General features: G+C 42.9%; 2 protein-coding genes across 3 annotated transcripts in view; both read right to left on the bottom strand.

Annotated features, from left to right (window-relative positions):
- Fech (ferrochelatase) overlaps positions 1–8,011 on the bottom strand; it is a 37,047-nt gene extending 29,036 nt beyond the window's left edge. The window contains exons 1-2 of one of the 2 annotated variants that reach the window (XM_004623687.2): positions 7,800–8,011; positions 2,224–2,353 (exon numbers count right to left, since the gene is read on the bottom strand). In XM_004623687.2, coding sequence (XP_004623744.1) covers positions 2,224–2,353; positions 7,800–7,866 — 197 coding nt within the window. In that variant the 5' untranslated portion in view covers positions 7,867–8,011. The remainder of the gene's footprint in view (positions 1–2,223; positions 2,354–7,799) is intronic. The other variant, XM_023715222.1, reaches the window with a different exon arrangement.
- A 194-nt stretch (positions 8,012–8,205) lies between these two features.
- Nars (asparaginyl-tRNA synthetase) overlaps positions 8,206–17,797 on the bottom strand; it is a 32,700-nt gene continuing 23,108 nt past the window's right edge. The window contains exons 14-17 of the mRNA XM_023713838.1: positions 17,215–17,236; positions 17,004–17,062; positions 14,570–14,661; positions 8,206–8,344 (exon numbers count right to left, since the gene is read on the bottom strand). Of these exons, the coding sequence (XP_023569606.1) occupies positions 8,206–8,344; positions 14,570–14,661; positions 17,004–17,062; positions 17,215–17,236 (312 nt within the window). The remainder of the gene's footprint in view (positions 8,345–14,569; positions 14,662–17,003; positions 17,063–17,214; positions 17,237–17,797) is intronic.

The raw sequence follows: 17,797 nt of genomic DNA on the forward strand, positions 1-17,797 counted from the left end.
CTACTTTCACATGACAATGGCAGAAGTAAAGCACAATGAAAGAGACAGTATAACCTACAAAGCCTGCCTGGGCAACCCACCCTCTGCCTTGTCTATGCTGCACGGCATGGTTGGCACAAGAGGTATCATTAACACTACCCTGTGCTCTTTCCTACACAGCATTCGGCTGGGCGTGTTCGAGTACCACCCAAATAAGTCATAGCTGTTAATAACTATACAATGATCCAGGCATGATGGTGCACATCTGTAATTAGTTAGGAGGCTGAGGCAGGAGTACCACAATGAGCTGAGGCTACCCTGGACTATGTAGTGAATTCAAAGCCAGCCTGAACTACATAGCAAGACCCTATCTTTACAAAAAAAGTATATGAGGTTAAAAGTTTATAATCTGTGGAGCTGCATTACTAGATGGCTAAGGCCACTAGTTAGACATGCCTATAAATTATTACAGCTATTGTAAACCTGCATAAAATAGATTTTACAGCCCCTAATCTAGTAACCATCTAGTCTACTGTGGTCTAAGAACTAAGCAGCGTGATGCCTTTAAAGGTCTGATATCAGAATAACACAACAGGACACTCATTGCTTCAATATCTGCAATATTGAAAAACTAGAAATAGGGGCTGGAGAGATAGCTCAGTGGCACAGTGCAAGGTCGTGAGTTTGATTCCTGATGTCAAAAAATAGCTGAAAACCTAGAAATACCCTGTTCAGGATGAGAATGAATAAACAATGATTTAATAAAATACTCCAAAGCTAGTAGAATATTTATAGTTGTGATGTCATATTACATAAAGAGGAAGACTTGGGTATACACAGTGTCATCACATATTGATAAGTACAGTACATCCTAAGTGAATGTCAAGAGACAGAGGCAAAATTTTAAGTGGTAAGATTGTCAGCAACTTTGTTTCTATCAGATAATCTTTTCTTTTCTTTTAGAACAAAATAGATGTTTCTTCTAGACTACATGATATAGTGTGGTACAATGGATGGATAATATGAATAACAAATAACACAAGTATATTTTATTTGAAATAAACAAGGCCAGGAGATGGCTCAGTGGAATAAGCGCTTCTCTGAAATAAACAAAAAATGCTAACATGAAGTTCTTTAATAGAATCTGGGGCTTTTTTCAATTTGTATCTAATTCCAATAACTGAATATGAAGACTATATTACTGAATAATACAATAATGAAATAATTTTTCTTGCAGGGGCCTACATTGAATCAGTTTATAACTGACTGAATCTGCTTATATCAATACTTATACCAATGCCTAGGGCAGAGGTGGAAGAGGGCTCAGCGGGCGCCAGAGGTGATGTCTGGGCTTCTCATCTTCCTCAATAACTCCACTGTGTGGAGCGCAGAGTTCAGAGATAATTTGAGTCTCTAAGCCTAATGCCCCTCCTTAACACACCTCAGTTTCCTTAGCACTCAACCAACAAGGCCATGATCACAATGATTAGAAACAAACATAAAATGAGAACATTTTATTATCATTGCTGTATTTCTTAGACCAACATCTAGTCTGGCAGAAAAGGTCAAGGTGTTAAGTCTGTCACAGCTACTTCTCTTCTGTCCCTCTGCCTGGTGTTAAAGTGAGCTGTTTCACCTAAGCAAATTCTCTTAGTAAAATCTGCTATAGTTGATTGTAGCTGAGAACACTCAGCACTATTACACCTGCTGCCCTGCACGAGCAAGTGCTGGGGATTGAACCAAAGAGCTTACGAACTCTGGGCAAGCACCACCACTGAGCTACATCCTCAGCCCTCTCATTTTTTAAATAAGTTCTAACCCACAGTGTGTCATTTATAAATATGTTCAGATGTTAAAAGATGAAAAACAGTGGTACGTTCTGAAGGACTTCTTGGTAGGTTACTCTTTATCCTGTACAAGATACACATGTATGGACATAATTAAGTTAATAAATGTTTACAACATACACATGATTTGTGTATATGACATACTGTAGGACCAAATTCTTACACAGTTTGCAGTCTATTGTCCTCAACTATATGTTCTTTAACAAAAGCTCAGTTGAAGAGATGGCGTGTTAAAACCTGTAGCTGTTAACAGCAGTCAAAAGGAAGCCAAGAAAATAACATTTCATTCCTAACATCCTGGGTTTTCCCAATACCTTTCCTCCTAGGTAGCTTGCATCCACTGGTGTTTACAACAATCAAGAGAAATCCTTACTTGTACCTAAAATTGGACTCATACCTCTTTTCTGGTTGAACTTCAGGCTTTGCACTTTTAGCGCTCTGAGCTGACTCTGTGGTAGTGGTCACTGCTGCTGCTGTACCCAACTGGCACCTCCATGGCTGATGGGTCCTCAAGCCGCCATGCACCACTGTGACAAAATTAAAGTGTCAGTGTGAAATCTAGCTGGAAAGTAATTTCTTTTGAAGAGGTCCTCAGGGCATAATTCCTGGCTTTAAAATTTAAAGAGATGGGATGGCAGAGGTGATTTTCCTAGCATTTCTCTGCAGGCAGGTAAAGGCACTTAAGGCCTTTCCAAGGGGATAGGATATCGGATGGCTTCTGAGAGCCTGCAGGGAGGCTTTTTTGAAGCCACACACATACACTTCCTCTCCCTGCATTGGCTGCAGATTTTAAAATGATTCTTCACAAGACTGCTGCACATTCTGAATATTACTGATAGTAGAACAATGCTCAGAGAAGAGGCCAGGGGCCCAGAGAAAAGGTGAAGAGCCACTGACGGAGGGAAGGGAAATCACACCACTCTCCAATGAGCTACAGATTTCACTTCTGACATTAAACCTTTCCTAGTAAAACAGTGTAGGAACCCCAGTATTGCCCTGGGATCCTACAAGGGGAAATGATGCTTTAAGGGTCTGCTTAGCCCTCTTCCTCACTGCACCCTGCCTGCATGACGCTTGCAGTCTGCACCGGCAAGATGTACCTCTCCCAGAGTCCACACCCAGTCCACACATCCAGCCCCAGGATCTGAGAACTCCCTGTCAGCCCAAGTTTTTTTTTTGAACCAACCCCCTAAGAACAGATCATGCCTTGTTCACTTGCCGTGTTCTGTGGAGGATCACCTGAGCTATTCTCCTTGTAAGAAGAGCAACTGTCACCATTTTGGCTGTACCTCACCCTATTTCTATGTATTGATATGTACAGAGCTGGCTAGGACTTTTCCTTATCCCTTCAATTGGCTTTAAGCATGCATATTGGACTAGCTAAGGTGCAGGTGGTAGTCTTTGAAGACAGCGCACTGTTTCCCTGATAACCCACACCTGCTGCTCAAATAAGAACCAGGTTGAGACAGGACAAAGAGCCAATGCTCTACGCTGTCCACTAGGATCCAGCCTCAAGATAGAGGCTATAACATCCTGGGGCTTGAAAGATTATACCTCAGAGCTGAAGCACTGGACCCCAAAACATTAGATACCATCTCAATAGTATAATGCAATTTACTTTTTCTGCATATCCTTCTCTCTACATATGATAGAGGTATGTGTAGGCCTCCTACCTAGCTCAGCTCATTAGTACTCATCTCCTTCCTGCCATCCTCAGTCACTCATCCTCAAGCCACTCCTCCTTCATGACTGAATAAAACCCAGGTTCAGCCCTGGATTAAGGCCTTTGTTCTGGATAGCCATCACCATGGCAAGATTTAGGACCCCTTGGCTCCCCATAACTACAAATATACTTTAGTGTCTTTATTCTCGCCATGTGTGGCACTGGAAGTGTTAGATTGGAATTAACTTGGGGCTGGGAGATAGCTCAGTAGAATAAGAGCTTGCCTGGCAAGTGCAAGGCCTTGAGTTCAATCCCCGGTTCCAAAAAACAAACAAACAAAAAAAAAAAAGTACCACTTATTGGAATTAACTTGATGGGATTCCAATAACTTATCCACGGGATACAAATACAAACTTCATGGACTGATACGAAAACCAAGAAGGGTTCCCTATAATGTTCAGTTGTAGCATGAAGATTGTTAGTCTTAAAAATACAGTTAAGAGTAAACTGAGGGGGGGCGGGGAGATAGCTCAGTGGAATAAGTGCTTCCCTGGCAAGCACAAGGGTCTGAGTTCAACCCCCGGTTCCACCAAATAATAATAATAATAATAATAATAATAATAATAGAGTAAACTGAAACCACACAGTAGGTATTAAATAGGGCATTGTGGGACCATGGCTGCCACCTTGTCCCCTGTGGCACTTGACATCCATCCCCACTGGCACTCCAGCAGATTAGAAATAGTTTGTGATAAGTCTCAGACATCTCTTAGACAATAGTACTGAGAAGGAATTTAGGCTGTAAACCATTCTGAATTCAGCTGTCACTTACTAGCATTGTGACCTGTGGCCCAATTATCTTTCTGAACCTAAATTTCTCCAACAACAAAATGATGACACCTTGATACTGCAACTCTTATGAGGATTAAAGCAGGTAAGATCAGTAAAGTACTCTGTAGTGTCTGCCCCATAATTAGTGTTAGCATTGGTTTCACCTGTAAGTTTTTAGACAGTAGGATCTAATACTGCTCTGGTTGCTAAGAAATCACCCAACACATGTACAACATATAGGAAATGGTGTTTCTAGGACACTTAGATGTCCATCTACCCAAATAGTTCCTACTCCCAACAGAGGCAGTTAGATAAATTTGCGCTAAATAATCCTTAATATGTCCATTGGAAATGCAAAGACTGACACAAAGAAATGCAATTACAGGTTGGTGAGATAGCTCAGCAGTATAAAGCACCTGCTTAGGCAAGCTTAGGCAAGAGCACGGACCATGATTCGATCCCCAGCACCACATACCATGCCAGTCCCACTCCCAGGGTGGGCTCAGCTGGCCACAAAATAAAATAAAATCCAATGATTAAAAAAAAAAAAGTGTTCAACCTGCAAAAATTAAATACATTTAAAAAAGAAATTCAATCACATTGAATACAAATCTCATTTTGAACATATTTAATTGCAAACTACAAAGTGAGATTTAACCAGATTCTTAACCATGCTGCAGTGTCCACAATTGCCTATATAAATCAGATCATCAGATTCTAAGGAGTATGAGAACAGAACTTTGGTCTTCCATAATTTGACTGTTGGTCATGCATAAGATTACATCCCACAAACCTAGAGGAGGAGGAAGATGAGGTGGGACTACATTTTCCAACTAGTGAGAATTTACTACTTTGGGAAGCAGTACCTTCTCAAGCTGTTTAACATGATTACCATGTCCTTAAAAAATTCTCTTCTCTATGGCCAATAAAATCCTCAGCTAGACCATGATGCTGCTAACAGGGGATCCTTTCTACATGAGACTTGTAAATACACTCATTCTTCAAGGATCTCTCTGGAACACCCCCTCCACTAACCAGCTAAAGTTTCCAGCAGAGTAAAGAGTGTTTGCTATCAAACTATTAGTTTGTCTAGCTAAAAGGGTTTAAAGTAAACATTCAAAGGACAAACTGAGACACCTTAATGAACTAAGCTCACAGCTAAAGAGAACTTAAAGGCTCAGGCAGGACTGCATAGTACATAATGTGCTGTGGGCCCAGAGAGATCTGAGCAGAAATGTAACACAGGATGATGGAGCTGTCAGCCACACTGAGCAACTCACTGAGCTACTGCAAGCCTCGCTTCTCCCATGTGTGAAACAGTGATAAGGCCAGCCTTATGGGCCGTTGTGAAGATTGGGACCCAGGGAGGGAGAATCTATGTTTGGCTCCAGGACCAGTGACTGACATACTGTGTGTGGTCAGACAGACAGGTCAGTAATATTCAATTAGTACAGACTTAACCACTTACAAATGAAGAGCCTGCACTGCTACTCTTTAAATGGACAACTGGTATACCTGTAAAAGGTCTACAAACAACAAAAACTATCAAGGTGAGAGATATCCAAAAGAGATGATGTTAGAAAACAAAACTTTATAACTCCTGAACAAACCCAATACGGAAAGCAAACATATGACTTAAGAACTTAATGAGTACTAGCTGGGTCTTCAAAATCAAATTATTTTAATAGTTTGGATGTTTGGAGATAGACCTGGAGAGGACAGACAAGTCCTTAAGTACATAACAGAGCCATTTTCTATCATATAAGAAATGGAGATTATTTCCAAAAAATTATGATAAAATATATTTATCATTTTAAAACTACTTGTAGAGGGGCTGGGGAGATGGTTCAGTAGGATAAGCGCTTGACTGGCAAACGCAAGGATCTGAGTTCAATCCCCGGTTCTGCCAAAAAAAAAAAAAACCTACTTGTAGAGCTTGAAACTATTGTTTGAAGCAAGGTACAATTCCCCTATGATGAATGCTATCACTATGTATATATAAAAAGTACCAATAAAAAAATTCAAAAATAAAAATAAAACTACTTGTAGAAATAAGGTTCTACACTGTGAGAATTGATAAATACAGACCTGTAAGGGAGCACATTTAAAAGAGTTGCTACTTTGTGGTGTGAAGCCAAAATATTTCCTAATGATTTTATTTTATTTTTTCCTAATGGTTTTATTCAAACATCAAAATCATTTCTATTGTCTGAGATACTTCTCTAATTACAAAAGACATACATTCTCAGTATAAAAAATTTTTTTCAGTATAAAAAATTAGAAAAAATGAAATAATTCATATAAACATGTATGTACATATGTATGTATGTAGAGATATATATCTCCATGGCCCACCCTATTCCCCAAACTTATTAATTTGATACTATGTTAAAACATAGAATATAAAACTTTGGCTTTTTACTTCTAGTTTCATAATTCATGTTCAGAAGTGATCTTTTATTAATCAAGATTAAAGCACTACAATTATACCTTAAATCACAGAAGTGAAATTAAAATACTCAAGTTTCTGAGAACTTGCACTTAATTACTTGTAATTTAAACAGCACCTAATTTAATGTTTCTAGTACTGTTCCATGACCTCTGGCTTAGGGTCTGTCAGGCTTTATTTGCCACTGGGAACGTTAAGATTAATTCAATACTTCCTTTAGCCCTACTGTCACTGTCCCGCCTCTTAAAAGATAATGCCTTTGTCTTTGTACGTGGGGTCCTTCATATTTTCCCACCAAAGATACCTGTAATAAGTTCTCAAGGTTCAGAGTGGAATCTCTCCACACCCAGCAGGTGCGGGACCAATGAATTAGGGAATTCCTCTGAAATATAAGTCTGTGTCCTAAGTCCAAATGCATTAAACATTATCTTTGAGGCAACACTGGATATGACTAGGTGTGCGCATTTCGGGGATCTTTATACATCTCCTGTATGCCAGGCACCCTGCTGCCTGCCTCACTTAAAATCCTTTGAATCTATGGCAAGCCCATCGGCTCATCCAGTTGACACAGCTACACTCGCAGGACGCAATAGCAACGTTCGAGGTTGTCTGCCCCACCGGGTTCCTGCCGCCCAGAAGTGACTTCAGGGCTGCGGCGGGGCAGCGCAGCAGGGGCACGCCGGGCCCCATCACGGGACAGAACTGCTGTGCGGAGGCTCTTGGGGTTATGATGACGGTGCCTGTGTCACTGTGCTCTCGGTGACAGGCTCTTTACCACTTCCCTTCCGTACTGCCCAAAGCAATCTTGTTCTACCGAAGACAAGAACTAAGTCGCTGACTGCTGGCCTCGAACCCGCGCCTCCCAGTGCCCTCTGGGGCCCTCGCTGCTCCCCTCGCCTCCCTGCGCCAGTTGCGCCCCAGTCCCCTCTCCGCCACGGAAGCCCGTCGCCGCTCCCGCAGTGTCCCGGCCCGGGCACCCCGGCGTCGGAGGGACCCCCGTCCCGGCGGCGGGCGAGTCCGCCCCACTTACACCGACCCTGGAGCAGGCCGCTTGCAGCTCGCAAGGCCGCAGCCATGTTTGTGCCCGCCGAAAGCATTTCCGGAGCAGCCTGGACTGAGACCCGCGGTGCCGCCAGGTACCGGCCCAACTAGCGCGGAACCAACCCACGAAGCGCCGCCCACCAGGGGCCCAGTCCCTTATCTTGAGCCACAGCACTCTCCTTACCCGCCCCTCCCCGGGTTCCCGACTCGCACTTGCTCATTTGCTGTCGGGTAGGGGCGGGGCCTGAGGCAGACACGCCCCCTCAGGGAGTCAGTCCATTCGCTGCCGGGGCAGGGCGGGACCTCGCACGGTGGAGAACCAGTCCACGTTCCCGGCCGCCCTGCGGGGGCGTGGCCTAAATGGTAGGCCGGGTGTCCAGAGGCAAGCCCCTTTCCTAGAGCCAGTCTGGCTGCAACGTCCCGTGAACTGAAAGGCCGCTAGGTGAGAGCGTCCCATCGATCGTTGGCGGGGCATCGGAGTCCCTGTAGACTCCTTGTTCTGGAAGATCTGCTTGCTCTGGAAGATCTACCAACCTGGCCGAGGCAGATATTACAGCCACGATTCAGCAAAAGATTCTCTATTAGACATTTTCATCACCATTAGATATGAGGATGCTTTTGCCTCGGTTCTCCAGTTTGCCTATCTACTTAACAGCACAACTGTGCACTGTTTTGATTTTATTTCAAGAAAAAAAAACAAAAAACAAAAACACAGAGGTTTCTTTTATATTAGTCATTCGTGTCATTATCCAATCTCTCTGCAGCACCTCTATGTAGAAGTTGGACAGGTACGACAAGATGAATCTTATACTGTTAATATGAGAACATATTTAAGAAAAGTGAAGGTCGGACTCGCAAATGCAGTTCTTAGACGAATCCTTTGGTGCAGTTTAGCCGCCCAGCCCCCAAGATGGTACGCAGAGGCAGCAACAGCAACAACCCCCGCCCCACTTCTAGCCATTCCTCGCCTCTACCAGCCAGCCAAACCTGCCCCTGCGAGTTCAGTGCTTCGTCGATACAATCCCAGGCCTGTTTTAAACGCAGGCATCATTCACTAGACAAACTTGGAGTACTTATTATGGGAAAACAGCAGCGAAGGATGCCATGAGGCTTGTGTTGGAGTTAGCGAAGAGACCAAAATAATTCCAGTGTGTAGTAGTTTGAATGCTAATGAGCGTTAAATTAAGATGAGGGAGATGGAGGCTGGAGGGGCTTGTAATTTGAAACTGATGGGTTAAAGAAGTCTTTGGGTAAAGGCTAAAGAAGGCAAGGCAGCAAGAGTCTAGATCAACTTAAAAACCAGTTTTCTCAGTGGCTGGAGAGATGACTTAGTGGAATAAGTGCCTCCCTGGCAAGTGTAAAGGCCTGAGTTTAATCCCGGTTCCGGTGGGGGGGGGGGGGGGGTTTTTTGCCGTCGGCGGGGGGGGGGGGGGGGCGTGCGGGGGGAGAGGGTCCGGCCCACGCTGCGCCTGGGGGGACTAGTTTTCTCTAGCTAATGTGTATACTCTTAGCTGAATTAGTTTTTTTTTAAAGTTTTGGTACAGGGTCTTTGCAGCTCACACTCCTACTGATCCTCCTGTCTCAGCCTCCTCAACACTGGGATTATAGGCATGTGCCCAGTGTAAAATGTCGCATTAATTATTTTTCGTATTAACTAGATGATCTCCAAATCCAAGCCGGATGTTCCCTGAGAAAAAGATAGTTAAGCTTGCGGTAAAGATCAAACTGCCTTCCTATAGATTTTGTAGAACCCTTTCTTCCTGAGCTCCATCAAATGGCTCTATTCCACATTCTGACATACTGCGCTAGAAATTTATAGAAAGCCAGAGAATTAGAAAAGGTCTGTGGTTGAAGACATCTGATCTAGGTGATATACCTCGGAGTGCTTCTGGGAGGCCTGGGCTAAGTCACCCCACCCATGCTGGGTGCTGAGTCCTTTCTGCTAGGAGGTGATAACAGGGGCTTTTAGGCCCTCCCAAGAATGCTGATGCTTAGTGATGATGCATAAAGGGGCCAAATCTCATAAAACCAATAGTTGGCGCAGGTGGAATTTCTATTTGACCAGAAAGAACAAAACCAGCAAAAAAAAAAAACCCAACAAACAAAGCATTATTACATATAGCCATGTAGAATTTTAAAAATGAATTAGCATCGGGGCCGGGGAGATGGCTCAGCAGAATAAGTGCTTACCTGGCAAGCACAAGGGCCTGAGTTCAATCCCCAGTTCTGCAAAAAAAAAAAAAAAAAAAAAAGAATTAGCATCATTTCTTTCACATATGGCACTGTCCTTTTGACTTTAAAAAAAACTAAAATCCCTGTGTGTAAAGCCTCTTAGTATATAGTCATATTTATAATTGAAAACAAACCTTTGTTTTGCTCCAACAGAGTACCGTAACACTTGTTATTTCTAATCTATAGCCTATTTTTTAATAAACATTTCCAGGGACTCTTTATGTTCCTGTGAAATAAAAGTAGATATGTTATACAAACTTTTTTAAAACTGGTGGAGCATGGCCCTTAACCCAGAAATCATGAACTATGGATGCAGAGCTAGATGGGTTATCTATGTATACATATGAATTTTTTTTTCTGGCTTACACATTTTTAATAAAATTATATACCAATTCAATTACCAAACAGAAGACTAAAAAGCACAGTGTCTTGGCTGACTCAGATAAGCAGCGCCCCTGTCACAAGGGAGAGGGTTTGTCTGAGCCTGGGTGACTTAATTAGTGCATAAAGCACTCGCCTGTCACAGACAACACTCTGAGTTCAGCCTGTGGTTCTAAATAAAATGAATTTGTTGGCTTCAGCTCAGTGCTTCAGGGAAGGAGAGGGGGTGGTGATCCCTTAATTCATTATTTGCCATGATTGGCACCTCTGAGCTATACCAACTAAATTTAGATTACTCAATTCTGTCTCCTTAATCAGAAGAGAATGGGGAGGGGGCTCAGCACAAGAGAAACAGTAGCTGCGTGTGACAGATGCTAAGATATAACAATTACTCGGAAATCTGATCAATTATTTCCACAACCATTTCACAAAGAGGTCACTAAACCCAGGCCAAAATGATGTGCAGTTTTATTTACCCTTCTTAACCACATAGCCTAGAGCTACCAGTGGTGGTAAGTTATTAATGTAGCTGCAGATATTTAATATCCACTGGGAACAAAACATTATAGCGGGTAATGGAGAAGATAAAAAGGAAAATTTTCTTTAAAACTACTTTTAGGTAGCTCATTCTTTTATGAAATAAATATGTGTAAGGTGCACTCTCCAGCAGGCACACAGCGGGCAGTGGGCAAACAGCAGCGATGTGGACAGTCACAGAAGTGACACTCTGTGAAGTGAGGAAGTAAGGCCGGCAGTCGTCCATGACAGAGATAAAGCATACACGATACAGTGTCACTGAGGCTAGGGATCTGGAAGAAAAACAAGGAAGCAAAAGAAAGCCAAGAGCTACAACTGCTAGCTTTAGTGGTACTGCCAGACATGGCCACCTCACTATGGTGGCATCTGAACAGGGATCCCTGGGAATAGGGGAGGCTGGCTGAGAAAGAGCTTTGGAAACTGAGGGAGCAGCAAATGCTGGGAAACCTCTGGTGTTTGAATTAGTTTCCTAAGGTCACTCTAACCAAGTGTCACAAATGAAGTACAGAAATTTTTTTGTTTTCCACTTCTGAAGACAAGAACACAAAATTAAGGTGTCAACAGGGCCATACTTTCTCTGAAACTTGTGAAGGTGAATCCTTCCTCGTCCCTTCCTAGCTTTGGGTGGCAGCCAGCAATTCCTGCGTTCTTTGGCATCCTTAGCTTGCAATGGTTGCATTATTCCAGTTCCTATTCCGATGTCAAATGGCAGACTCTACACGCCATCTTCCTCTTTTATACGGATATGGCACATTGTATCAAAAAGGTCACACATTCAGGTACAATAGGCTAGGATGTCAACTTCCTTTAGGGGACAAAATTCAACCTGTAACAAGGCTGCTGGAGAATAGTAGGGAAGCCTCATGGCCTTGGATTAAACCACGGCCCACTGACCTAAGACCCTAGAAGGGATAAAAGGTCTTCTAAGTGGCTTCTTTCTAGCAGAGGGAGGGTGTATCTCTCACTGGGCCGGTAGTGCAGGGGACACACTGGAGCTCCTGAGCCAATCAGTATGAAGATGTAGACTACATGGGTAGATGCATTCACTTCCTCCCCTGAGTTGTGATTATCTTGCGCTCATATTCAGTGAGAGTGGTTTTTTTCTGACTTTCCTGTCCCCAGGTAGTAGAAGGGTCCCTACAAAGCCTTTCTGGGATGCCTTTGCCAGGACCCAGCAATGTCACCAGCCTCGGACAGGTTGGTGTTCTCAGCAAAGTGTCCTCCATTTTGCAGGTACCCAGGAAAGTGCCTTTTCCCAAGAGGCTTTTACTCTTAACCTAGAGCTCTAGGCAGTAGCAACCTTCTTTGTCTCTTTGGGTTGGAAGGCCAGTTTCCTGGATTTCTCCTCATAGAAAAAAACCAGGCTTTTATGCTCCTTTCACAAGGGGGATCTGGCCCTGGCTGCAGCTTCCTGTTGAGTGCTATACCTGAATAAAGTTTAAAAGGCTCCTCAGGGCCTTTGTCTGGGTTTAGTTCTCCCATTAGGCACTGATCTAACACCTCTGCCTTTTTTTTTTTTTTAAAACCTCTCTGCTTCCTTCTCTCCAATTCTGAACTCCTGAGATATCTTCTCACAGTCAGCTAAGATGGGGGTAGGGAGATATTTATCCAGTAAATTTGGCAAGCAAATAAATGTAGGTTCAGTAACATAAAGCATACTAAGAATGCTTGGGTGAGCTTACTCTCATTTAGCCAGCAGGAAAGAGAATTAGTGACGATGTTTTCCATTTATGTAGTGCCACATTACCTCTAATCACTGTAGCTGAAACCATTTTGGAGACAGTATTATTCTATTTTATAGATGAGGAAAAGTCACAACGGTCCTGTGGCTTGTCTAAGGCCACAGCTAGCAAGGGACAGAGCCAACACTGGAACCCAAGTGCATCTGGTTCCAGGTCAGGGCTTGCTCCATTGCTTCAGGTTGCATTTCAAGAGACAGAGAGAAAAAAATGGCAGCTAGCAGGGGCCTGGGAGCCCTCAGAGTTCCAAGCCTTCAACTTTATATCACTGGTCTGTCATGGGTTTATAAGAGCTATTATCAGCAAATGTGAGACAAATACGAATTCAGATTCATAGGTTAATTTCAATACATGAAGGACATTCTTTAACAGTCTACGCTCAAGAAAAATGGCTATCTTCCTGTTACCATGACTCAGGATCACTTCCAACTTTTTAACAATTACTTGCAGCTTTCTTTTCTCTATAAAGAACAGTGTCCTTCCTAACAACTCGTTGAACGTTTCCTTCCCTTTGCTTATGCCTGCTCCCTTCCGACTTGTTCTCAAACAGTAATGAGCTCTGGGTAAAGAGGGGAGCCTGAGTCTCGGCTATAGTTTCACTCTGTTCCCATACGCTGTGGGGACACCAACAGAGGTTCACATGGCAGCGCTCTGCTTCCAAGCACAAACCTAAAAAGATGGGGAAAAGGGAACACAGCAACAAAATTTTACAAGTTGGAAGGCAGATGAATAAATGCTTAAAGACTCAGCAGGCGTAGGAAGACTGAGTCTAAAATTGGCCATCTTAAGACAAGAGCCATCAAGAGAATCCCTAGGCATCTCAGGGTTGGCAACAGCAGGGGCCTCCATTACTGGAGATGAAAAAGAAATGCCAGAATAAAATGGACTCAGTCTACTAAAATGGCCTAGAGTACTCAAGATTCCTCCCCTTCCCTCTCCTCTGCTAACTAGATGCTTGGTTTCTAGAGATTTGGCAAAAAGCTGTAGACTACAGACCCCGGGCACAGCTGAGAGTAGGAGCACACTGCCAAGTGCAGAAGGCAGTGCACTGTGCACACTTCCTCAACGCAGAGAGCCAAGCTTCCTGACTGACCCAGGCAGCTCAGCCCCAGTAAGGTTCACGCCTGCTGCCACACACTCGGAGCAGCCAGGGGACACTGCAGTCTCTGAATCACAAGAGATCACTCAGCATTATCTGACACCTGAGACAAACCTCAGGAAACAGATGCAAACAAACTGAAGAAGAGGCCAGGGATATAGCTCAGTGGCACAGCACCTGCATGACAAGCGTGAGGTCCTGAGTTCGATACCCAGTACCCACAAAGAAAAAAAAAAAAACAAACTGAAGGAAACCAACATAGAAGGAACCAGGTGATGAAAAAACTTAAGACTGGAAACCTCAAAAAGATAAATTTTCTGATACTAGAATAAGAATTTTAAACACATATACACAAACTTTATTACAGCTAAAGAAAGATCCAATAGAAAGACTGAAAAAAAATTGAAGAAAACTCCTAGAAAATAGCAGCTAAAAAGGAAGGATGATTAAAATGAGGTCTTATATTTAAATAACAAATTATACAAAGAAAACAAAACACTGGAGAGATCTCTAATGTAAGTTTATGAAACTTCCTCAAAACTGAGGGGGTGACCTTTTGAACTACAAGGGTCTATCAACTACTCAGCAGAATGGAGAACTAATTCCAAGAAATACTATTAAGAAATTTTGGGTCACTGGGACAAGCTTCCAGAAAAGAAAGGCCATGTTGAAAACAACAGACAGCGAAATGCTCAGGAATTCTCAGTAGCAACACCGGGAGCCAAACTTCAAAATTCTGATGAAAATGCTTCTGAGCCCACAGTTCCTTACAGCCGATTCAGCACAAGACTAAAAACATTTCGACCATAGAGGTACAAACTGTCAGTGGCTTTAACTTCCACAAATCCTGTCTCAGCAAACGACTAGAGGATGTTCAACCACAATTATACGGTAAACAAGAACAAGTAGATGTGTAATAAAAGAAATAAGAAGCCACATGAGAAGAATGGCAAAGGGGATATGCGGAAGATAGTGGAAAAGATCCTAGGATTACACTGATATTCAGAGGGCAACTAATTCAGATGAAAGCAGGCAGAGTGTCCATAAAACTTCTATGGGTTGGGGTGATAGCTCAGCAGAATAAGCACTTGCCAGGCAAGCACAAGGTCCTGAGTTCAATCTCCAGTTCCGCAAAAAAAAAAAAAGATAAATCTCACTTGGGCCAGGGAGATGGCTCAGTAGAATAAGTGCTTTCCTGGCAAGCGCAAGGACCAGAGTTCAACCCCCAGTTCGGAAAAAAAAAAAAAAAAAGACAGCTACTAAGTACAAGGAAAATTTGTAAGTTGAGCAAAAAGAAAAGCCATTAGAGTTTACAGCCAACCAGAATTACAATATAACTATCTAAATTGGGAAGATGGGGATGTGGAAGGGTATACATGAACAGTGAGCATGAAGAGGAAGAAATAAAATCTTTATCCTCTGCAAAAAGCCAATAAATGTCTAAAACTGAAAACTAAAGTAACATGTTACTCAGCAATATGGATAGAAGTAAATACCTAAAGAATGGACTAAAACTTTGGAACACTACCATTTCTTGGAGTTGGTGTACTGCTGTACATCTCTCAGCCTGCTCAGGGGACCCGAGGGAGATTTTCCCGAGGTTAAAGAACACACATGTGCGAGATGTCAACAGCAAGCAGCATGAAGCAGAGCACAGGTGTGCAAGAGCGAGAAACTGCTGTCATTACTCTATAATTCTTATACAAGTTATCTCATATTTACATTCTTACATAGTACCGTAACCTGTGCTAAGTCATGGTTGTCTAACTTTTCCCCACTGTGTGCCTGCAACATGCCCCTGAGCTTTGTTTTTATTTTTTGGCAGAATGGGGGATTGAACTCAGACCTTTGCACTTGCCAGGACCCTGAGCTCTGAAGCAGAGTAGTTCCCAGATACATCAGATACAAATCTGACTCTGCAACTTGTCTTTGAGGCCTCTTTACTTACATTCTCCAGGCAATTTATTTTTCTTTGTGGTACTGGGATTGAACTCAGTACCTTGTACTTGCCAGGCAGGCACTTATTCTACTGAGCTATTTCCTGGGGTCCCTCTTTACTTACATTCCGATCCAACTTACCTCTTCAAAAATGTTCTTTGGAGGGCTGGATATAGCTCAGCAGCATAAGCACCGGCCTGGCAAATGCAAGGTCCAGAGTTTGTGGTCCTGGTACCACAAAAAAAAAAAAAAAATTTTAGGCCGGCAAGATAGCTCAGTGGACTAAGCACCTGCTTAGGCAAGCACAGGGACCAGGATTTGATTCCCAGTACTGCATGTAGCATCAGCCGCGCCCTCAGGCACGCTGAGCCAGGGACAGAAATGGGGCCTGGTGGCACACACCTGTAACCCCAGCGCTGAGGCTGAAAACAGAATCACTACGAATCTGAGCTGTATAGTGAGACCCTGTACAAAAAATAAAAAAATAAAAAACGTTCTTTGGCTAATCATGCAAGACACAATCCATGATAAAAGGAAATCTTTTAGCCTTAGATGCTGAGTCATTTAATTGATTTCCAAATACTATGAATTGCACTATTTAAACATAGTATCCCTTTTTCATAGAAGAAATGAATGAAATACTACTGAATGTAGTATTCAGTAGTAGTGATGGCTTAAAATAATGCAAGCTTTGGAGTTTCTCAGCCTCACTCCAATGTTACATTTCAACTAGAGATTAGTAGTTATTAGGTAAGGGCCTATAGTAATACAGAAGGCCAAAGGTTGAGCTTATGAGGGAGTTGCCTACAGTTAACCTCACTCTACTACAGCCTTATCTGGGGAGCTTTAAAGACCCTCCCCACATCCTATCCCTGCAACTCATCAGCTGATCTAGGCTAAGGCCCATACACTACTGTTTAAAAGGTTTCCAGGTGATCTCAGAGAACAGCGAAGTTTGCTTGTGATAGAATTCAACTACTCTATATAGACTTTTAGGAATTGTTAAAAACAAAGTGAGGATAGCTCACAAGCCAAACAAATGGACTGGAATTAAGGTAGGAAGGAGGTAGAAAACTCCTTCTAGAAAGAGTTGAACATTTGGGAGGAAACACTGATATTTAAATTGAAATCATCCTTAATTTATAAAGAAGTTACATCCCCAGAAACCTAATTGAAAGTATCCTAAATCAAAAGTGCATTTAATACATATAACCTACCAAATATCACAGCGCAGCCGATCACAACTTGAACATATCCAGAACCCTACATTAGCCAATAGCTGAGCAAATCGTTTAACAAACCTATTTTGTACGTCTTTAACATCTCCTGAAAAAAAGAATCAAGCTGTATCATGTACAGGTACAAATTCTGTATAATGAATGTGACATCATATATACCTAAAATGTAGCAAAGAATTTCATAAAGCATACCATTTGGTACCATCTGTCATTTGCGCTGTCACAGTACCAGCCTCTCACCTGTTTCTGACTCTGAGGACGTCTACAACACAAGGGGCAAAAAGTGAAAGGGGTTTTTGGTGCACCAGCAGGTTTCAGGAAGAACAAGGTCAGGGAAGACAGCCCTACAGAAGCAGGAAGTGAGCAGCACAGGGGTCGAGGCTGGTGCTTGCCAGGCCCCAAAGATGGCATTTGTAGCACTCAGGGTACAGCAACCACGACAGTGAAGGAAATGAAGTACCTGGGCACGAAGTCTGCTTCTCACCACGCCCAAGGTGACCACAACCTCAACCCCGTTATCCTGCCTCTCCTGTCGTAGTGTATAATATTCAACCCATTTAGACAAAGTTTAGGTTAACTGAATGTAGCCTTTTCACTTAATTCTGATCAGGTGAATTGCCTAGTTGAAGCAAATTAGAGCACATTCACATTCTTCCAGTTTCTTTCTTCCCATTTGTGTATTTGGTACAGGGTCTCACTACGCAGATCACTCATGTTGCTTCTCGTTTTCAGCATCCCCAGCACTGGGATAACAGGCGTGCACTACCATACTGGACTCTGTCACCAGCTCAGCACGCCCCGGGGGTAGGGCCAGTGAAACATG

Source organism: Octodon degus, unplaced genomic scaffold, assembly GCF_000260255.1.
Source record: "Octodon degus isolate 3935 unplaced genomic scaffold, OctDeg1.0 scaffold00003, whole genome shotgun sequence".
In the NCBI taxonomy this organism is placed as follows: Eukaryota; Metazoa; Chordata; class Mammalia; order Rodentia; family Octodontidae; genus Octodon; species Octodon degus.